The sequence below is a fragment of the Miscanthus floridulus genome, chromosome 19 (assembly GCF_019320115.1).
Source record: "Miscanthus floridulus cultivar M001 chromosome 19, ASM1932011v1, whole genome shotgun sequence".
NCBI classification, from domain to species: Eukaryota; Viridiplantae; Streptophyta; class Magnoliopsida; order Poales; family Poaceae; genus Miscanthus; species Miscanthus floridulus.
Genome location: NC_089598.1, coordinates 20,524,487 through 20,546,949, shown reverse-complemented (window position 1 = coordinate 20,546,949; position 22,463 = coordinate 20,524,487). Strand labels below are relative to the sequence as shown.

Below are 22,463 nucleotides of genomic sequence, written 5' to 3'. Positions count from 1 at the left end.
GGGAGAAATGACTAAATACTATATTTTAGTTTTAATTAGTCCCTTAAACCAAACACCAAGGACTAAAACAAAGACTAGGAACTAAAATATAGTAATCCCTTGAGAGCTGCTAATTAGAACTAATAAACCTTTTACGGTCTATACCCCTCTCTCTCTTTCTCTTCTTTTATAGTCTCTCTTCTCCTCTTCTCTAAAAATAAACACCATTTTAATTCATGTTTTAGTCTCTCGTCCTGCCACGAGAGAAAAGAACACAGCCCTAGAGACGACGTGACCCTCGAATGAGCCCTTTTCTTGTCTGACATCTAGCCCCGGCCTCTTGTGGTACACATCGACGCGACACTCGGACACGCTACGGCCTCTCGGCGGGGTCAGGCAACAAACCGGGCAGCAGCACTGCAGCAATGGCGTCGAGTTCGACCATGGATTTGGCGATGGGCCCCGGCGTCCTCCTCCCCCGCAGCGCGGTCCCATACGCCTCCTTCGCTCGAGGAAGGGGAAGGAGCGCGAGCGGGAGGAGCAGGAATCTGGCGCTCTCCGCTTCCTTCTCTAACGGTACCCGCATGATCCCCTTTGTTCGATCCCTTCTTGTACTGAAATAGGTTCTATTTTTTGAATTAGTGGAGTGTATCAGTGTATGTGCTTGAGTTCAGTCCACGAAGTTGGTATATCTTGAGCTGAAGAATTGATGTAGAGAATTTAATCTTGATCAAACACTGTATCCTTCCTTTCTGTAGTCTCTAGGGTGTGCACTGCGCAGGCGTGCCCATGTGTGTTGATTCATCCAAGAAAATAAATTGTGGGTTCTTGATTCCATAGTTCGCTTCAAACTCATTGGAAGTTAATTTTAGTTTTTTCAGCAAATCCACACTACCTGATACAGAAGTAGCTACAAAGAAATTAAGAAAAAAAACGTCAGAGAATGAGTTTTTTGCAGAACACACGTCTCCTGATACAGAGACACTAATTTCACTTCTTAATTTCCCTGGGCACGTGACATATGTTGGCACACCAACTGTTTCAGCATGCTAACGTATGTCTCCCTGTGGGTGTAAATCTCCAAATCGGTTTCTTTTCTCTTGTGGGAAGTGGGAAATGATTACCAGTGGAGTTCATGGTGATGAATGTATAAGCGGGTCTAAATTTTCACGATGCAGGTGCAGCAGTGCCATCCCTGACAACTGACTCAGAGAAGAAGGGCCCGGTGATAATGGAAATTCCACTGGATCAAATCCGGAGGCCACTGATGCGAACACGTGCCAATGATCGAGTCAAGGTGCAAGAACTCATGGACAGTATCCATGTCATCGGCCTCCAAGTACCAGTGGGTATCTATATCTGTATCTTTTCCTTTTATATTTCTTCATCCACGAGTACAATTATTAGTTAGTCCTGATCTACCTAGATGGGTTTTCTATCAGAATTGGGCACTCTTCTTAGGAATAACACGTATGAATCAACTTGTGATTATATTCTGAGCCAATGCATATACATGTTCCACATTACTGAATTCATTGAATCACAAAGAATATGTTTTTTCACAAGAAAAGCAGATTTTTATGTGCCCAATGTTTCATTGAAGTTCATGTTAATATGTACTCCCTTCATGATATGACATTATGCCATAGTTATCAGTTCTCTTAAATATGTGTGGATGTAATTTTTTTTCAAAAATGTTCTTTATTGTTTGGAACTATATAGATACAACATGAGATAAGTACGACCATCTGTTCCTGGTGATCCAATAAGAGCTGTTCGCATTTATTTTTCATCACAGTTATCTGGAAAATGGGACACATAATGAAAAAATGCATTATTAATGATGAAAAAAAATCTATGCATTTAAACTCTTATAAGCTCACAAAGAGCAGAAAAGGGCGTACCCAGTGCAGAGAGCTCCCGCTCTGTGCGGGGTCTGGGGAAGGGTGTCAGTGGCAAGCCTTACCCTCGCCTGTGCAATGCGAGGAGACCACGACTCGAACCCGGGACCTTCCGGTCACAGGCGGTAAGACTCTACCGCTTGCACCAGGCCCGCCCTTCCACAAAGAGCAGAAAAACACCAATTTAATTAGATTGAGCTTTGCTAGGATCTGTAGACATCTGTTTCCTACAGCTGACAGCTGAGCAACATTATGGAGCACATTGGTGGACTTTCTGGCTGCTATGATTCTTACTTGGCTCAGTTTCTTCACTAATGCAGATTGATGTGCTGGAGGTCGATGGGATCTACTATGGTGGGTAGTCCAAGATTCCAGAACCAATTTGTCACTCATGCTCTCAGTATTTGGAGGTCCAGATCCATTTTCCCTGCGCTGAATATTCTCCTGTGTGATCTTCAGGCTTCTCTGGATGCCACCACTATGAGGCTCACCAGCGCCTTGGTTTCCTGACCATCCGCTGCAAAGTTCGTCGCGGGACAAAAGAAACACTGAGGTGAGAGCATCTTCCTTCAGCTTGGACGATTCATTCCATTTCAAATTACTTGATGCACTGAACTTCAGTCTGCTCTTTCTGGCACCATATGCGATGAGTTGGATGTTATTGATGGCTACATCAGCTACAAAGTGATCTGTGTATCTAGAGCTTAAACAGAACCTTCCATGGTCTTTTTCATCGTCTGTAATTCTCCATACCTGTAAATGTTGCCCAAACAGAGTGTGAATAGTACTTCTGTACTCAGCAGCAAGAGGAAATGTTAATTCTTCCAACAACATCCTTTTCGATCAGTGGATGTTCCATTTACATGGAGTAGCACGACTGGATGAGTAGCTGATGTAATTTGAGGTTGGATGGTTGAGTACCACCCACTCAGTAGATCATTCCATTTCTACATGATTTTTGTGAATTTCCTACATTCCAAAAGGGGTATAAGAATAAGGATGATGTTTTTTTTAGCTGATAAATGGCTTAAATTTATGTTGTTTATGCGCATATAAATAGAGCGTCTTAGTTGAAGCTAGCATTCTTATCATTTATTACAAATTTTGGACACTCACATTAAAAGGGTCAATTTTATCAGTGGAACAAGAAGGGTCTAATAAATAATTAAGAAAAATAGGTCCGATAGGAAAATGGCTCTAGAAAAAGGAAGATGCTTGTAGCTGTAGCCCAGTATGGAGTTTGGGCCGTGATCGCAACTTCGCTATCTTTTAGTCGGGCCCAATTGATTAACCAGTCCATTTTTTCTTCTCAAACACGCGCACTCTCCCCTAAACCACCACTCCGCAAAGCGGCTCGCTTTGCTTTAACACGTGCGAACGCGCACGCACCGAGGGAGGGAGACGGCGATGGAGATGGATTCGGCGGCGGAGGAATGGCGGCGGAAGGAGCGGGAGGCGGCAAGGCGCACCGAGAAGATGGAGGTGGAGAAGGAAGCCAGAGGGGAGGGTAAGGTCTGGAGGGGAGGCGCGGAAGCGGAGGAGGAGGTGGAGGATGGGGGCGGGGGAGACGTGTACAAGTGGGAGAAGGGCGGAGCGATCGGTCGGAACTGGAGGATGCAGATGCAGGGGCACCAGAGGCAGCCGTTCGAGGCGGGGCACCGCCCGTTCTGGAGGCCGAGAGGCGGAGGCTGGAGCGGGAGGGAAGGCGGGAGAGGAGGGTTTCAGTTTCAGCGCCACCCTTGGTACGGCGCCGTGTAATTGCCTCATCCCTGCCTTCTCCTTGATCCTTGCATCTAACACGGTCTTGGCCATGTTTGGTTAGGGTTCTTGGTGATACGTGTAGTTGTGCTTGGTGTGCGATTCTTTACTGATGATGCATTTCTTGCCTGTTCTTGCTGGGGAAAAATTGTTGGCATTTCACCTTGTTTAATTGCTTCTTAGTTCTTGCCAGTGGCGGAGCTAGGAATTTTATGGAGCCTGGGTGGAGACAAAACGCCATGCTAGTAGTAAGGTCACCCCAACGCAAAAACCACATGGTTTCTATGTCCATTAATTAGGATATCAACTAAGTAAAAAGATGATGTGACACTACAATTAAAAGAGAGAATGAAATTAAATCTGAATAAGAAACTATGTCTACACGGGAACTAAGACATGAAGAGTTGTAATAGGTAGACAGGTGAGAGAAAATATTAGCAACATTTGTATTACTAAATAAATGTATTATGAAAATATATTCCGAGATTTATCTAATGATACCAATTATGTATTATAAATATTAATATTCTTTTATATATAATTGTCAAAGTTAAAAAAGTTTTACTTCTCAGGAAGTAAAAATGATATTCTTTGTAAGACGGAGGGAGTAGTTTCTATGTATACTGTGTACTAAATTAATAGACATAGAAATTATCTATCGTTTTTAGTATTGTTAGTGCTCTAACAAAGCTATGTAAAATAGGACACATAATTATATAATATAGAAGCAAAATTAGACAACCAAAATAGTTTTAAGTTTTAAACTAAAATAATCACTAAGTCCTAGGTGGCGCCTGCTCCCTACCTCATCTCTGTACTACCTCATCTCTGTATGTAGCTTTTCTTTTTGAGTTTTATTTAGAAACAACTTTTCTTTTTTTAGTAGGGTATGTACGTAGCTTCTTCTTCTTTTTTTGCTTCGAGGGAAGTCTGTATGATAGCTATTTATGATGACCGAACTGGCCATATACTAGCTTAAACTAATTGGCATGGTGCGTCTTTTACTGGGTCAGTGAGATGTCAATGCGGAGCCAGCGGAGGAGCCCGGGCACCGGCCCAGGGTGGCTGGGCCTTGGCTCCGCCCATGGTTCTTGCTACCAGGATGTGAATGTGGTGGGGTTTAGGATGCATGTGGTGGGCTGTTAATGCTTTTTTTTGGTACCTGTGCCATGGGCATGAGATGTTGCCTGTAGGGTACCAATGCTTTGTTGCAAATTCTAACAACACATACTTGTTTCAGATGTATGTGTGGTTTTTATACATAAGTTTCTTGGTACAATTATGGAAGAGAGGATAACACCTGGTTCAGGGGCCTTGAGGGTTCAATCCGAGTTCCTGTTATATGGATGATTTTGCTGTTGTTAGTACGTATTCAGGATGATGCATGTTTGGTTCCGGCTCTACAAGAAATACTACATAGCAGATTGCCCATTGTTCCCCCAGAGTTATAGTAGCTGTTCAGTGTTCATGATTGCTTTCTTTGTACATCCATGGTTTTGGAATTTTGGAAGCTTTTATTATCTGATCTATGCTTGTTCTGTTAGCACTATTGAACCGTTTCTTGCAATGGAGGAAAAAAAAGGACAAACCCAATGCTGGTGGCTCCCACATGAGTGGGCTCTAGGGAAGGAATAACCAAGGCAAGCCTTACCGCTGCATTTGCAGAGAGGCTGCGTCGAACTGTTTTTTGCAATGGAGAAGGCTAACCAATTTTTGGTGTCCGTAGTAATGTTGTGCTTTTATCTTGTTATAATTCTGTCATTGTTGGTGTACGTGTAGATCTTGATCATTGTTAGCATGATTGAAAATGTCAAGACTTACTATGAGTTCAGTCGCTGCCAAATCTTCAGAAGTTAGCTACCGAATGTCTTCTTTGCATATTACTATCGTTTCTACCATTTTAATGGAATCTGCAATGCAAAAATGAAACACCTTTAACGAGCCTGTAGTATACAATGCACCATTATTAGCATGGGGACTTGTATTTCATCTTTGAATGCTGTGTTTATGTACTATTATTGTCTTTTCTTTCTTTCATTTTGAAGGAATCAGCGGCACCAAAAATCAGACATCTCTAACAATCCTGGAGTATATGGTGGTGCAGTTATCATCTGCAATCATGAGATTAAGCGGCAATTCTTCGAACAGAAACATTTTGCCCTACTTGGTTATGCTGCAACTTTTATAAAGAAGATTAGAGCTGGTATGCTTCTCTTTCTGTTTGAGCATGAGGAGAGAAAACTCTATGGAGTGTTTGAGGCAACTTCAGATGGAGCACTGAACATTCTTCCTGATGCATGTGCTTCATTGTGCAAGCTTCGACCAGTTCAGGTAAGTATGCTTTTGCTTTTGGCTTTTTTCTCATGGTTTTACCAGTCTAGTGCTTCATGTTCTTTGGCAGGCCCAATTATTCATTGCTTCATGTTACCTTTCTATGAATCTTTTTTTTGTGAATCATTGACTTAGTTGTTGCTTTGTTTAGGTTTATCATGTGTGAACATTCTGATAAAGGTTTCTTTTATTTTGCATACCTGGTCTCTGAAATTCAGGTTCTTTTCAGAAGAGTTTGGTTTTGTAAGCCCCTAACTGAAGCTGAATTTTCTGATGCCATTAAAGGACATTGTCTCCAGCCTCAAAGGTCCTTCTTTGGTATATCATACCAACAGGTTCGCTGTTTCTTATGTGTGATGTAATTCAGCTATTGCCGTTAATTAGAAATTACTTGCCACTGACCTTAGGATTTTGTCATGTACAGGTTCTGAATCTTGTGGACTTATTTTCTTCAAGAATGATCAGGCTTCAACCCTACCAAAAACCAAAATCAAAAGTTTTATGGGACTACAAAATCTCTATGGCTCGTATTGGTCTAGAATTCAGGTTATACACTCATAGCAATGGTTTTAGTCATCTACCTTCTATGTTCTGCAACAACAGAATCTCTTTACCACACATTCCATTCATGCATGCCAAACACAATGGCTAGCATCCTGCTCATAAACATGAGTCCCCTCTACACCCTTGCCCTAAGCCTGTGGTCTTCAAGTCACCAGATATCATAGAAAAAAACAAGCCAGACGATGCTGATTATATACCGCTTGAGCTAGATGATTGCAACTCTGACAGTGATGGAAATCAGTCAGCTTTGATGGGGACTGTAAGCTTTCATTCAACAATGGAGAGTAACATCAGCTGTGAAGATCAAGTTCCCAAACCATTTAATGGAAAACACACTGAGGATGATAGGTGTTGTTTACCTGTGCTGAACCAAAGGTTCGTTTCTGAAAGTGAAACTGGTCAGAACAATGTAACTCTGCACATTATGAAAGGGAGCGAATCAGAGTTGGAGGCCAAGGGGTGCAAACAAAAGGGAACCATTCAACTTGAACTCTCAGATGTCTTACCCCCAACGAGAGCTTGCAGTTTGGCAAAAATGGTATCATTTAGCTTTGGTGGCAATGGGATTTCTGTAACTTCTGATAAATCATCATGCACCCCTACACTTGCTGGAATACAACAGAACAGAGAAGCAGTTTTGAAAGAAAGGAAGGAACACATTGGCTTTTTTGGCCCGAGGTATTCAGAGTGAGAGAGATGCTTCAGCAAAGAGGAGTAAGCTAACGAGACCTTCATTTGCAGAACAATATAGGAATCAGCATGCCCAGTGGCGCTCTAGAAATAGCAGTTCACAGGTGACTCGATCAGGCATGCACACTTCTTTCTGATGAGGAATGGAGGCAGAAGATCACATTTTAGTCCAGGTAGCAAGATAGGAGTTGATGATGACAGCTGAAAGCTCTAGTTTGGTTTTGGTTAATTGATGAAACCCTAAGTGCTAACCTAGTGTATCAAGATGATTATGAGATAGGTAGCACTACTCCAAGTAATGAAGCAAATGGCGAAGATCATGATAATGGTGATGGCATGGTGATGGTAAAATGCTTAAACTTGGAAAAGAAGAAAGAGAAAAACAAAAGGCTCAAGGCAAAGGTATAAAATGTAGGAGCCATTTTGTTTTAGTGATCAAGACACTTAGTGAGTGTGATCACATTTAGGATAGATAGCCGTACTATTAAGAGGAGTGAAACTCGTATCGGAATGCGGTTATCAAAGTGCCACTAGATGCTCTAACTCATTGCATATGCATTTAGGATCTAGTGGAGTGCTAACACCCTTGAAAATGTTTGTGAAAATATGCTAACACTTGTGCACAAGGTGATACACTTGGTGGTGTTGGCACATCTACAAAGGAGGTGGTGTTTGTAGGGTTGAGATGGGTTTGGGGTCCCTCTCGGGATTCGTCGCTTTCGGGAAAATGAAATGCCTATTTTCTATTGCGCGGGATGCAAATTCTTGTGGTTGGCACATTGGATCAAGGGTGAAGAAGTTAGAAGTGAAAACGAGTTGATCGCGAAGACGCTGGCGTCGGTCAACTGACCGGACGCTGTCTAAAAGCACCGGACGCTGGTTTCTGCGTCCGGTCAAACTGACATGGCGACACAGTGACTAGGGTATTGCACCGGATGCTGGTCTGTGTCCGGTCAAGGTGGACCGGACGCGTCCGGTCCGAAAAATACGCCTCTGGGAGCTTACTGAAAACGACTGGACGCTGAGGATTCTGCGTCCGGTCCGTTTTGCCGGAGCGTCCGGTCAGTTAATAGCCGTTGTGATCTGGCGGCTCAAGTTTAACTCAGAATGACACGTGGCTTACATCTGTGGACCGGACGCTGTGTCTAGGGTCCGGTCAGTATGACCGGAGCATTCGGTCAGAGCGCGTTTTGTCCAGTGAAGGGGTATAACGGCTCTATTTGATTAGGGCTCTATTTATAGCCCCATGGCCGGCTCAAGGGGTCACTCTTGCACATTTTCATTGACATAGCAACCTTGTGAGCTTAGCCAAAGTCCTCCCACTCATCTCCATCATTGATTCATCATCTTTGTGAGATTGGGAGAGAATCTAAGTGCATTGCTTGAGTGATTGCATCTAGAGGCACTTGGTATTCGTGTTGCGCTGCGGATTTCGCTTGTTACTCTTGGTGGTTGCCACCACCTAGACGGCTCGGTGCAGCGGTGGAGGATCGGCACGAGTTGGTGATTGTTCGTGGCCGTCTCCGGTGATTGTGAGGGGAGTTGTACCTTCTTCGGCGAAGCGCCGAAAGGTAACTCTAGTAAATTGCTTGTGTCATTGAGTTACCTCACTTGTGGGTCGGTTCTTGCGGTGTTCAATCGTGTGGACGAGGTTTGTAAAACACATCTTAGCCGCCGAACCACCAAGTGTTGGTCGACACAACGGGGACGTAGCGTGTTGACAAGCACGTGAACCTCAGGAGAAAATCGATTGTCTCTTGTCTTTTGCATTCTCCCGGTGATTGGCTTAATCTTCATCTTGTGATTGGTTCATCCCCTACACGGCGGTATAATCACCCTACTCGCATATTTACATTCTTGCAAACTAGTTGATACAAGCTCTTTAGTGTAATTAGAATTGAGAGCTTGCTTTATTATTGTCATTCATCTAGTTGAGCTCTTTAGAGTAGCAAGATTGAGAGCCCTTAGTGAGTAGTTACATAGCAAGTTTGGGTGCCTAAGTAATCATTGCAACTAGAATTGTTGGATAGGTGGCTTGCAACCCTTGTAGAGCTAGAGCAAGTTTGCATTACGCTATTTGTCATACTAATCAAATTGCTCTAGTTGATTTGTAGATTTTTAAATAGGCTATTCAACCCCCTCTAGCCATATTAGGACCTTTCAACAGCACGTAGCACTAACGCTTTTTGCCTCGATGAAATTTCTGGTAGAATTGCTTTTTGGCCTTGGTGGAATTTCTGTTGATAACTCCACGAGTAGCATAGCTTAGGATGGTTCCATTATGCTTTTGTCTTGCAGTACCTGAGCTGCTGTAAATAGGCTGTTTCAATCATCGCATTGTTATCTCTCAGTTGGTTACATTGAGACCTAAATTCAGTGTTCTGAGCTATGATTCTGTAAGGCGATCTTAATATGCTTCTAACTTATGTTTGGCTGAGATTCTGTGGGCACTCTGTTGATAAGATTACTATCTCCATTACTTGGAGACTGTCCGGGAATATTCTTTTCAGTGAAATTGATTGTTGATTTACTGCCATTGTTCTCGTGTTAATGTTCAGATATGGATAAAATGATCCATGGCTAGCTTGTTACGCTCAGATGTGAAGGCTTTGTCCTTCAGATGTTCATGTACGGACCAACTTGTATCGTGCCTCGGCAGCTCGCCGACCAGGCAACGATCTTTATCCCGGGCAATCGAGGACGCTTGGGATTCATGACACAACCAAACAGCCTCTACAGCTTCATGTTGCCTCCATGCAAGATAATCTCTGCCGTCAAAATTAGAATTTGGTCCAAGACAGTTGACACATATTGACATATGGGCATATAGCATATCAGTGGTAGAACAACTAAAACCAAGACATAAGAATGCCATCCAGTTCCAAGATTTTACATACACATGTGCCACAACCATTTCCTTATTCATATACTCTCGGCAAAATATCCCACTGTATGCATAAAAAATATAGTATTTATTTCCAAACTACTACTTTTTTAGGAAAGACATCTGATTGATATTATTAATAATAATAATTTTTATATTTATATCTATATATTTTATAATTCTAAACCTCACTAGCTATTCTCTCTCGACATGCAAGCAATCCACTCAACAGCCCACTATCACATACATTCAATTGTAGTCATTAGTATGCCACGTCATCCACTACCATTGATTTATAATAGTTTATTCTATATTCCATATTCATATCCATATCTATATCTCTTTTAAAAGAAAACCCCACTAATACTATTTCTCTGTTTCCACGTTGTGCCACGTCATCACCATTGTTTTAGCCATTCAATTTTCAGCAGCCATCTCCATCCTGACCGTTAATTGTTTGTGCAATGTATAACCCCGCTTCTTTTACTTCCTCTCTAGCTTTAGTAACTGATGGTAGTGCTACAAAAATGCCCATCAAGAGCCTATCCTTTCCATAATTGCGCCCAGCCATTACAGACCTCACGAAGAGGCACAAACGCACACCCATAGTCCAATCGGTTCCTGCACAAAACTGATCGAAACTGACGCACCGACTAAGGTCAAAAGCCAGACTGAAAAATACTGTTCGCTAATTTGTTGTGAGAAAAAAAAATATACCATGGCCGATCACCTTCATAAAACTGAAACTGACACACTCCATCCAGATTGAATGGGAACACAGTAGGCCATCATCTCGAGTCTCGAGGTAGCGAGTTCAATAGCTTAAAGTATTTAGTACCGTCATCTTCGGCTAATCGTCATCATCATCTGCTTACCGCTGCAATGGTCACCGTCTAATTTCTTGCTGCTGCATCTGTGTCCCTTTATATGTGAGCTGATGTCCTCGGAGCCAAGAACTCCTCAGCTAGCAGCAACAGTGACCGTCCACGTCCATTATTGTGGATAACTACCACCCCGGTAAGCCTTCCTCTCAATTCTCGCTCATTAAACAAATCACTGATCTGATGCTGTTGATTTCATTTGTACATCAGAAGGATCTCAGATGGAGATGTACGGGACTTGACACTATGCTGCTTTGCAAGTGCGATGCCTTGACTACGTGGCAATAGGTTAATCTTCTTTGTCTAAAGATCTTTATATGTTGCTGTAAAATTACTATTCACTGACCCACATGGTGCACACCATTTTTCTAAGTTGATTGGTATCTCTACACGAGAAAGGATGGTCTACCTTAGTGGATTACTGTTATCTTCTCTTCATGACTATGTTAAAGTCCAGAAAAAGTGTTTAACTAGGATAGTTCTAACATTATGAGTTCTTACATAACTGGCACGAAAAATTAGTTCAATATTCAGCAACTTGTGGAGTTTTCACTTGAGAAATGAAATTCACCCAAGCATAATATATATTTTAATCCATAATTTATTTGAACAGTTTTGTTTTTTTCATCCAATAACCATCTAAAGATACTTCTCAAATTTTCGCAGCAAAGCGCGGGGAATTCACCTTAGCAAGCAATCCACCTTAGCATCCCACTATCAAATGCATTTAACTGTCGTCATTAGTATACCACGCCATCCACTAACATTAATTTATATAGTTTATTCCATCAAATAAATAATTTAGTCTAATTTATTCGTAATTTTTTGCAGCAACGCGCGGCTACGCTTCTAGTATTTTACTATGCAGATGATTTATTTACAAACACTATATTTAGGGGGTGTTTGGTTTTTTAGTCGCTCCTAAAATTTATGTCACATCGAATGTTTAGATACTAATAAGGAGCATTAAATATAGATTAGTTACAAAACTAATTACATAGATGGAGGCTAATTTGCGAGACGAATTTTTTAAGCCTAATTAATCCGTCATTAGCATATGTTTACTGTAGCACCACGTTGTCAAATCATGACTTAAAAAAATCGTCTCGTAAATTAGTCGTAAGTTATGTAATTAGTTTCGTAATTAATCTATATTTAATATTCTATACATGTGTCTAAGTATTCAATGTCATACGAATTTTAGAAAGTACCGCAGAAACCAAGCCCTCCCTAAGAAGAAATGAAAGTGTTCTCCCAGCACTCAACCTCGAGGCACTCGCTCACGAGTCACGCCCAACGGCCACACCACCGCCCTCTCCGCGTTAGCCCCAGCACCCACTGCGCCGCCGCGCCGAAAGCACGAAACCACCCCCACGCCGGCCACCTTGCGCTCGGAGTAGTTGTCGACGTCCTCCTCCCCCCGCACCCTCTGCTGATACTGGGTTGGCGCGGGGACGGCGAGCCCATCCGGACGCGGCAAGCAGCATTGATCGATTCCTTCCGTTGGTACTAGGTGGTAAGGAACCCTACCTTGCCTCCGTGCTTCCGGATGAATTTTGCGAGAAGTTCCTCGTTTTCTGCGGTTTGTTTTAGCTTCTCCGAGAAACCAAATCCGAAGCTTTCTTTAGTCCATCAGTTAGTAGTGGATGTGTTTGCCGCGTAGTAGAGTGCTGGTCTGATCATCCATCCTTGGGTCTGATCCTGTTTGATTGGCGCTTCTCCCTCATCAGCGCGCGCAGGATCGATCGGTCTAGATTCGTGTCATAGGTCTGAGAACTCTTGGTGCGGGTAAAGTTTACTTTGCGAAAATGTTTGTGATTCCACCAAACCCCCCATGCAGCACGGCAAAAACCCGCCCCTATTAATTACAGTTCGTTTCGAGCTGTACATGTTTTCTAAGAATTGCGGTTCCTTGGAATATTGTTGGATTGTTCCTCTTTGTGTGGGGGACTATGGAAGGGAACAGCAAAGGCAAGGGCAATTGTGTGCACATCTGTGGACTATGGTGTTTTAACTTTTAAAGGTTTTCCATGCAGTTTTTCTTGCAAGTAAAATTGGAACCAGATATATCCAGTTATTGATCGCTTGTGTTCCTTTATCTTGTTTGAACTTGGTAGTTCTCGAGATAAAGATCTACGCTTGACAGACCTGGAGAATTTCACAACAGCACACAGCAATTGCAGTCACTCACTCATCTTCTATGGATCTCTTAGTTCTTGTTGGGTGGTTTAGCTTCATGTGGTCGCCAATTATTTGTGTAAAATATAAACCTTTGTTATGTGTGGTTGGTGCTCCATGGTTAGCCTAGGCTTACCCGTTGGTAGTGTGTAACTTGTTCCTTGCTTTCTCCTCTTATTGAAAAACGTTCTAAGGCATGTTTGTATCACCCCTTGTTGAAAACCTTGTCAGAAACTGTAAACTGTTTTATCAATGAAATATAAGGTTGTGCCTCCCTGTGGCACTTGCTAAGAGGAAGAAAAAAGAACTCTGGACATGATAGGCTTATCGCCCCTTGTTGTTTTATATATTAATTATATTTTTTTTGCAATTCTTTCTTGTAATATCTGCAGCAGCCAAAGAAGCATGTGCTATTCTTCTTGTTTTTAGTGTAATTATTGATTTTCTTATCGTTTTCATTGTCAATCTTCATGTTATCAAGGAATTCAGTGGATTTTGGAATGGTGAAGGCACAGAGTAAAGAGTGTGCAACCTTTGGTGGTGCAGTTTTTCTGTGCAACCATCTGACCAGGAAGGAGTGCTTTGACAAGAAAATTTTTGGCCTCCCTCGTTTCTGTGCTGATTTTGTAGAGAAAGTTAAAGCTGGCACAACTTTATTCTTATATGATGTTGATCAGTGTAAGCTTCATGGTGTTTTCGAAGCAACTTCAGATGGGGCTGTGAACATTATTCCTGATGCATATGTCACATCAGGAAAGGGGTATCCTTCTCAGGCATGAATACTTTTGAGATTTACTAAATACTAAGTACTGTCTTATAGGTCATCTACTCCAGTGCTACCATGTAAATTTACTAGGAGTCATGAATTATGATAACCCACTTGAAACACCTCCTTCCCTATATTTTACGTTTCCCAACTAATTTTGTAGTTTTCCCATGATACAATATTCCTGATAATTCTCATTCCGCTCTTCCTGAGATATTATGTCATAATAATTCTATTCGTGTTCTGATTCACTGAATCCAGATACGTTTTAAGAGGATTTGGTTTTGCAAGCCTTTGATGCTTAGTGAACTTCAAGATGCTGTTCAGAACTATTCTGTTAAAAACAAGTTTAGTTATGGTTTGTCACACCAACAGGTCTGCTCCACAATTTTCTGGTGTTCTGTCAATATGCTTAGCTATTTTTTTTATGGAGGAAAAACCCTGCTTTTAAAGAAAGCAATATGCTTAGCTACTGACCTCAGGGTGCTTCTGTTATACAGGTTGCAAAGCTTCTCCATTTGTTTTCTTCACAGAACAGGTTGCAGCTTCCTCAGAATCCAAGATTACAAGATGATCTCCCAGGGGACCTTGAGACTTCTTCTCTGGCTAAAGTAACTGATGTGCAGTCCAGCCCAAACAGCAGTTCATGTGGTTCATTCAGAAGCACCTGTCAAACATGTTCCTCCACCACTCTTGGGGAGCATACAGCATCGCTGGGTGAAAAATTAACTGATCCCGTGGCATTAGTGCACAGAGGCATACAATCAGACATCTCTGATGTGGCTAAGTCCAAGAGATCAAAATCTCCGCTGCAATCTGGAGCAGATATGGCCTCTGCCACCATACCTGGCAACCAAGAAGCAATGCATGACCAATCTACTGATGACTATATACCTCTTCCCCAGGAGGAAGATACTTTTGAAGGTGTTGATGATCTATTTGCGTTGCTAAAAGATGAGAACCACTCTTCTGAATCTAAGGGTAGCAGTGACTCTGAGAACCATACTACTTTCCACCAAGTTTGTATTAGGAAAGAAGATGAATGCTATCCACCCATCTTAGATTCCAAACTCCGTGCTGACAGTGAAGGGCGAACAAGTGTGTTTTCTCGGTTAGTGAGAAAGAATGAAATCTACAACCATAGAAAAAGGTTCAAGACCGAAGCATTTCCACCAAGGAGTGCTGAGTTTAGCAATGCCCTTTCCCAGAGGAAAAAACAACGGAAGGCACAGCATAACAGGCCATTTCCATGTCGTAATGATGGAATGCCGGATATGCCTTCAGCTGATGGGCTGAACAGAGCTCCAGCATCTAATCGTTCATTTGTCTGGAGAAGATCCACCAAGTCTTCTGTGGGAGAGCAGAGTGGAATTCAGACAGGCCTGGTTCCATTTCCATGTGAGGATGGAAATAAACGGGATGTATCTAGCAAACAACCTGCCAGATACAACACTTGTAAAAAGTCATTTGTTCCTCAAGGTTGTCCAAAATTGATAGTCTCCTGTGACAAAGGATTAAATATGCCCACAGTATTTGCTGGAGTACCTGACTGCAATGCGGACAATGTTAAAGAAATGAGAACCCCTTTCTTGAATTGTAAGCAGCATGCTAAGGTGGTTTGCAGTGATGATGTTGAGGGAGAAGGAAGGAAGAAGAAGAAGAGGCAAGCAACAGCATCCTTCCATCAAGAGTATCCAAGTGACACTGCATTGATTCCTAAAGGCACCAAAACCATGGCTATGCTTGCAGTACCTGATGAAAACTTTAAAGAAAAGAGCATCACTATGTCATCTAAGGACACACATACTCAGTTGGCTATACCCTATCTTGACGCCAAGGTGCTCCTGCAAGATGAACAACAGCAAAGCTTTCAAGGCTGCTTTGAATACAGTGAAGATGTCACATGTGATTCATCATTGATTCTTGAAGGTTCTAAAACTATGGAGACGTTGGCTGAGCAGAGTTTTGGAGTTAGGAAAAGTTTATTGAGTGATGAAACTCAGAGTCACGTGGCTGCTGATTATTTGGGCACTGGAACATCCTTCCAACAGAAAGAAACACAGAGCATTAGGAGCTGCTATAGAGTGGTTAATGGTGATAAAATATTGCTCCTGGGAAAATCTGAAACCATGGATTTCTTGCCCGGCCATGATGAAGATTGTGAAAACAAGAAGATTTTGCCTTCCGATGAGAGTGATAGGCTTGCTACCTTTTGTCATTTGGAAACTGAAATGCCCTTGCTGCAGAAACAAACCCCAAATGTGCTGAGCTGTTCTGAAGTAGTTCATGATGATGAAGTGCTGATTCCAGAAATCCCTGAAGTAATGTCTCCTAAGTCTGATACAGACTGTGGAAATCAGGTTACGAGTTTGTGTTCTGGTTATAGGGAAGAGGTATGCCATGTTGTTAAAAACTATCATGAAGTAGTCCCTAGCGATGCTGCATCAGATCGTGAAGGTTGTGGACCTCTTAACAACTTCCCACCACTGCATGGAGACAGTGCAAAAAAGAATTTCTTATTTGATAAAACTTCAGAACATGTGTCTACAGGTCACCAAGATACCGTTATGCTCCCTCATGACGAACCTTACCACAGCTGTTGCGGTGATACTTCGACTGTTCTGGAATGTACCACTGTGGACACAGGTAGTGGGGATGGAGGAAGTGAACACAAGAACTCTTGCGACGAGAAAGATGATGAAACTCTGTATTTGGTGACTGGTTCTAAAGACACTTTATCATGTGATGGAAGTCGCAGTTGTGCACCTACTAATGATCAGGTATGCAGCAAAGTCATGCTGCTTAAAGAGGAGGGACAATACCAAAATCTCCAAAGCAACTCCAATTCAGTGGACTCCTTTGCAGTCTCATCTGAAGGCTGTGGAAGCAAGAGTGGGATATCTGTTCCTCAGGTAGCTGATCTTCTCGGAACAAACGCAGAGTCCAGGACAAGTTTCGTCAATGACTTTTCAAGCGAATCTGCCGAGACTTTCGGCGCTTCTGCTTTGGGCGGTGAAGAAGCTGACCGCAACGTCAACAGGTCGGAAGCCTACGCAGAGCCACCCATACTTCAGCATGATCCTGGGGAATCAATGAAACAGCTGTGATGCTGTGACCATCACTCTGGATGCACAACCTGGGAGGACACTATCCACCAGTGTGTCTGAAATTACACCTTGAGCTGCCCTCGTTTGGGTTTAGTGTTGCTACCATGCCTCTCGTTTGTTGTTAGGGTAAATTTCTACGGTAAGTTGTAAGAACGGAGTGGTCGTGAACCTTGTGTTGTAGTTGTATGTTACTATTTGGGACCTGTGTTTGCAGTACAGACGAGTTATCCCGTAATTGCTACATGTGTGTCAGATAGGGAGAGAAAGGACTCTTGCTTCTGCGTGGTTGTTGTTCTGCTTGGAATGTGCTTATAAGATAATCCTGGTCCCTGATGAGAGGGATAGTGGTGTGCTATCCGTGATCTTATGCCATGTATATGCTCTGCTGTCGATTGGCAGCCCACGCCGGCTGTTCGTGGTCGTGGTTGCCATGCATGACAAGGCCGTGTGCGCCGCTCGTGGGTGGCGGATTCAACTGACAACCGCAAAAAGCCGCGTGGCGTGGGTGTGTTTGGAGAGGGAGCAGTGAGGGCTCGATCGTGGGCGATAGGGGCCGGTGTCGGTGACCGTGGCCTCGAGATGGAGGAGGCGAGTGCGTCGAACTCGAACCTCGCGGTGGAGGGCCAGGCGGCTGAGGCCGGGAAGAAGATGGAGGCAAGCGCGTCTGAGGGGATGAGATCCTGAAGACGAAGAAGGCGGCGCAGGCGGCGTTGGATGTCGTGTTCGAGGTGAAGCCCACGGCCGGGATCGGGGAGAAGAGGAAGAGGAACAAGGTGGTGCAGGATCTCATCGACTCGACTGATGATGACAATGCCCTTGCTCTTAGGTACGCGAGTACGAGGGCCCTCATTGATCAGTACAAGGACTTGGGCTATGTGAACGACGAAATGGAGGTCATCGATGAAGAGGAAATGGTGGAGAAGTAGGGTAGGAAGCAAAGGAAAATATCCAAATTACAATGATCCTGTGTCAACAAGATTCAGCTACGCTAAAACGTTGTAGTACCTATCAATCAAAAAAAAAAACCGTTGGAGTAGTATCGTTGTCCGTTTGCCATCTAGATCATAGTGCTTCAAATCCACGATTTTACCATAAGATTTTACTCCTTTACAATCTTATTAGTTAGTAGAGCCTATGTTTCTATGATCTTTCAGCCTGTTCGGCTGGCTGGGCTGGATCATGGATTATTTCCTGCTAGCTGGTTTGACTGGTTTAGTGTAAGAGAAAAATAATGTTTCAGTTTATAATCCACGATCGTATACGATCGTTTACGGCTTGGCGAACAGGCTGTTTATGTTTATGATCTTATCCAAAGTCCTCCAATTCGATTTAAGATATACTCCCTCCATTCCAAATTGTAAGTCATTCCAAGAATCTTGGAGAGTCAAACTTTTTTTAAGTTTAACTAAAATTATAGAGAGAAACACAAAGATTGATGACATCAAATATATATAATATAAAAATATAACTAATGAAGAATCTAATGATACTTACTTGGTATGATAAATATTATTATTTTGTTATATAAATTTGGTCAAACTTGAAAAACTTTGACTCTCCAAGATTTTTGGAATGACTTACAATTTGGGATGGAGGAAGTACGATTTTGACAACCTTGCGGTAGATGGCAGAGCTCTGTCCTTCGCTGTTGCTCCGCATTTCGCGCTCTCGGCCTTGTGTAGCAAGCTGTGGCCACAGCATTTTTATTAGCTGTGTTTGACTTTGACCTTTCGTCAGTTCAGATATTTGCCGTCCGTACCCATTGAAGCAACGAGATTGTTAGTGACGAGATTCCTGGAAGACGCAAATCTTCCGGACCCAGCAAATCATAACCCACAGTCTTCACACATCACGTGCAAACCAATCAATCTGTGTAAACTTAAAAACTATCGATCAGGACCACTAGATATTAATCCAATGGATGAGATGAGAAAGATTAAACGCAAAAAAAAAGGCCAACGGGTGGAGAACTTAAGCGCAAATAAATTCCACCTCTCACCCTATCTATTGAATCAGCATCTAGTGGACCTGATGGATATTTTCCAAATTTACACAGGTTAGTTGGTTTGCACATGTTACGTGGCCCCCAAACAAACCCTACATCGACTGTCTTTCATAGTTTCATATGCCTATCCCAAACCAACCCTTTATCGACTGTCTGGTCATTCCTATTTATGTTATACCGTCATCTGTAAGGTTATATAGAAAAAACTCAACCGCTCAAGGCATGGAAAGAGGCAAGGAGCAACCGCAGAATTTTAAAAAAAAGAAAAAAAAAAGAAAAATTCAATTGCTAAGGCATGGAAAGAGGCAAATGAGCAACCGCGAATTTTGGCCAGGCTGCCCAGGTTTGGTAGGGCTCGCGTCGGCACAAATTCAAACACGCCTTATATGTTTCTCAACGCGGCCGGCACGAATCAGCTTTCTTTGAAGGGCACCGCACTCGCGCACTTATGTCTGTTGAGTCACCCAAGGTTTTCTCTGCAAGGTAAGCGCAATGCACAACTATATACAAGTAACAAGTGGTAGTTCGAAAGCCTTAACATTATGCCATAATCGATGATCCAAAGATGGAGCAGAATTCTTTCCGTCCAACCTCTGATCAGGCATGAATGTAAATGTGACTGAGAAAAAAAAATTCTGCAACATTGCACTTGCACATTGATTTTCTAAGGAAGGAGATGGACACACTGATAGATAGATATACTAACATGCTGCTGGAGTGCTGGGAAGATATTTTCATGGCAGCTCCATGTGTATGTCATCTTGTCAAATTCAAGAATATTACATTAGCATAGCCATAATATAGTCGTAACTGAATACATGTACAGACACAAGAATAGCCACAAATAAACACAAATCCAAGCACCGAATTCTCGTAGAGGTACAAGGCCATAGCCCAACCCACAAGAAGCAGTTTATGTGAAGTTTACATCTTTAATTGAGTTTTCACAATCACATCATAATCTGTAGCTTTCCTCTACACAAAAAACAATTGCAATGGTATTGCGATAGCTGCTGCTCCCGGGGACAGGGACATACACAAACATGCACACCAAAAGGCACAATGCGCAGATCATGCCTTACCTTATGCAAGTTGGTAGGGTGAAACCATGGCACATGAACACAAGAACGACATATATTATTACCAGGAGGAGAAGTATCAATGCGGCCCTGCACAAACAGAGATAGAATATGATTATTGCGGGCGAAAAGCTCAAACAGCAGTGGCGGAAACATCATAGCATCATACCAAGAGCCTAAGACTTGCACACCAATGATTATGGCATCCAGCTTTCACATATAATAATTATTCAAAACTGTAAAGGTTGCTGCTTGGCACGACAAAAAAGGAGAAATAGTTCCCATGCTTGAATGTCATGGAGTACATGGTTACATGCATCCCACACTAAAAGTTAAGGAGATTATTTTTCAACAAAATTGCATATTGAGTTGGGTATTAAGAAGCAAAATTAAGAATCCATGGAAAGTGAAAAAAGTCAGTACGACATTCGCAAAAAAAAGAAAAAGGTCAGTACGAAGTTCATGAACCAGAAGCAAAATTAAGAATTCGTGAGGAAAAAAGGAAGGAGAGATCAATATGCAAGAAAAAAATATGATAGCGACGTGTTTTAAATTAAGTCAAGAAATCAGAATATCCCATACGTGAGTTTTACATTTCTCCACCAAGTAGTGTTTCTGAACCGCCGAGCTTGTCTTTTGAATCGAACTGTATTTCCTTGCATATTTGCAGTCTTGTCAACCAGCAGTTCCAAACGATCACCTCTTTCAAGGACCTTATCAATGTTATCAATCATAACACTACGGACCTGCGAGAAAATAATGAATAGGTAAATCCTTTTGTATTGTGAGACTCTTTCATGGCAATGTGCAAGACGAGTGTTTTTTTTTTTTTTTGTGGTTTGGTTTAAACAAGTATATGGAAAGAAGCAGTTCCACAAAGGTTTCAAGCATTTCATTCAAGAGCATTTCCAGTTCTAGTTTATAGGCTCAGAGATCACAGCATACATTCAATGTTGGTTTTCAGAATATATATGTTCTTCAATATAGGATAGTCTTCATATATGAAACAACTGAAATAATGGGCGCATTACCTGATTGATTCCACCTCTCATGCGGTTTATTCTATCCGCATTAGGGTCATTTGAATAGTAGTCCATTTGTTGGCTCAGGACCCTTGAGAATTCATCATTCATTGCATATGCAAGAGCTGTCAGCGCAGCCCGACCATATGTCTTGACAAATCTCCCATGAATATCTTCCAAAAATGCAAAGGGAATACGTCCTGTGGCAAAAGAAAAAAGAAAAAAAAAACACTGATAAGCTCATGGTTAAGCATTTCGCAACAGAGACATATCTGTGGACAATGACGATCCAGAACTCCTGACATAGATTCTAGTTGATAATGTGAGGATGTGGCTAGTAGTACAAAACAGTCACCGTATGCGATTGTACTGCAAAGCTTACAGCCAGCAGGACAAGATGATACTCAGAAACAACTAGACCAATTCTGCTCTTGATTTTACCAACAAAGAAGTACAGTTTAGCTCAAACCTACTAAGAACCAGCAGACAGTGCTATAGGTTGAGAATTAGTAGACAGATTGTTATTTATGCAGCAATGAGCAAGTTTGATCCCGAAGTCAACAGCTACAAAACCGGAGCTACCAACCCATAACTCCAGAAACGAGCTCAACCTATGCTCCCATCCCATCAACCCTTAGACGCCATTTGGCAGGCTACACTGAAATCCAATTGCAACTCGTCAGTTTGTCCTGATCTAGCAATCCCCTAAGGTCAGCGGGCAGCCTGGTGCTAGTCACAGACCAGATGGACGCGTGACGACAAAACCCCGAATTATTGTCCCGAAGGCCCGGATCTCCGCTATTCCGCCGGCCTATGGCGCCGGACCACGTAATGAACCGCGGAGGCATCCTAATCGAGCTCGGAACCCCGTGCGAGTGCGATCGTACCGGGAAGGGGTGGGGAGAGGACGGGACGGGCAGGAGCTGCAGGCGCTTACTTCCGGCGGCGTCGTCGGCCATGCAGAGCGCGGTGATGCCGTCGGTGCGCTTGGCGTGGAAGACGTAGCGGTCCTGCGTGTAGGAGACGTGGCTGTCGGCGCCGCCGTCGGGGAGGCGCTCGAGGACCTGGCGCGCGATGGCGCCCGCGTTGGTGGCCGCCGCGCTGTGCTCCGCCAGCACCACCGTGCCGCGCGCCACCAGCGCGTACAGGATCGCCATCTCCCTCCCCTGTTCCCTCCGAGCCGGGTCCCCCTCCTCCTTCCTCTGCTCCCCTGGTGGCGTCCTCTGCCGTGTGGACTCGGGGGATGACGGAGGAGGGAGAAAACTTCAGAAAAGGGGAGAGAGGGGGCGGATAGGTTGGGCTCGGCTGGGCCGAGATG

At 43.0% G+C, this 22,463-nt stretch overlaps 2 protein-coding genes and 1 pseudogene across 2 annotated transcripts; 2 read left to right on the top strand and 1 right to left on the bottom strand.

Annotated features, from left to right (window-relative positions):
• Positions 1–338: 338 nt before the first annotated feature.
• Positions 339–9,759, top strand: LOC136527972 (uncharacterized; annotated as a pseudogene).
• A 3,877-nt stretch (positions 9,760–13,636) lies between these two features.
• Positions 13,637–17,378, top strand: LOC136528657 (uncharacterized). Its single transcript, XM_066521618.1, has 3 exons — positions 13,637–13,939; positions 14,194–14,307; positions 14,433–17,378. Exons 1-3 carry the CDS (start codon positions 13,637–13,639, stop codon positions 17,037–17,039), a joined length of 3,024 nt encoding a protein of 1,007 aa, XP_066377715.1. The 3' UTR covers positions 17,040–17,378.
• Positions 17,379–19,903: 2,525 nt separating this feature from the next.
• Positions 19,904–22,463, bottom strand: LOC136527818 (vesicle-associated membrane protein 711-like). The gene is made up of 4 exons (XM_066520662.1): positions 22,083–22,463; positions 21,155–21,345; positions 20,706–20,869; positions 19,904–20,213 (listed from the first exon to the last, which is right to left on the bottom strand). The coding sequence occupies exons 1-4, from the start codon at positions 22,300–22,302 to the stop codon at positions 20,123–20,125; spliced, it is 666 nt and encodes a 221-aa protein (XP_066376759.1). The 5' UTR covers positions 22,303–22,463; the 3' UTR covers positions 19,904–20,122.

What these genes read in the sequence shown, in the direction of transcription:
- LOC136528657 (XM_066521618.1), top strand. Translation starts at nt 13,637, where the DNA reads ATGTTATCAAGGAATTCAGTGGATTTTGGAATGGTGAAGGCACAGAGT. An exon ending in GAAAGGGGTATCCTTCTCAG is followed by an intron (nt 13,940 to 14,193) that starts GCATGAATACTT and finishes CACTGAATCCAG; the next exon opens with ATACGTTTTAAGAGGATTTG. An exon ending in ATGGTTTGTCACACCAACAG is followed by an intron (nt 14,308 to 14,432) that starts GTCTGCTCCACA and finishes TCTGTTATACAG; the next exon opens with GTTGCAAAGCTTCTCCATTT.
- LOC136527818 (XM_066520662.1), bottom strand. Translation starts at nt 22,302, where the DNA reads ATGGCGATCCTGTACGCGCTGGTGGCGCGCGGCACGGTGGTGCTGGCG. An exon ending in GGCCGACGACGCCGCCGGAA is followed by an intron (nt 21,346 to 22,082) that starts GTAAGCGCCTGC and finishes CTTTTGCCACAG; the next exon opens with GACGTATTCCCTTTGCATTT. An exon ending in TGAGAGGTGGAATCAATCAG is followed by an intron (nt 20,870 to 21,154) that starts GTAATGCGCCCA and finishes ATTTTCTCGCAG; the next exon opens with GTCCGTAGTGTTATGATTGA.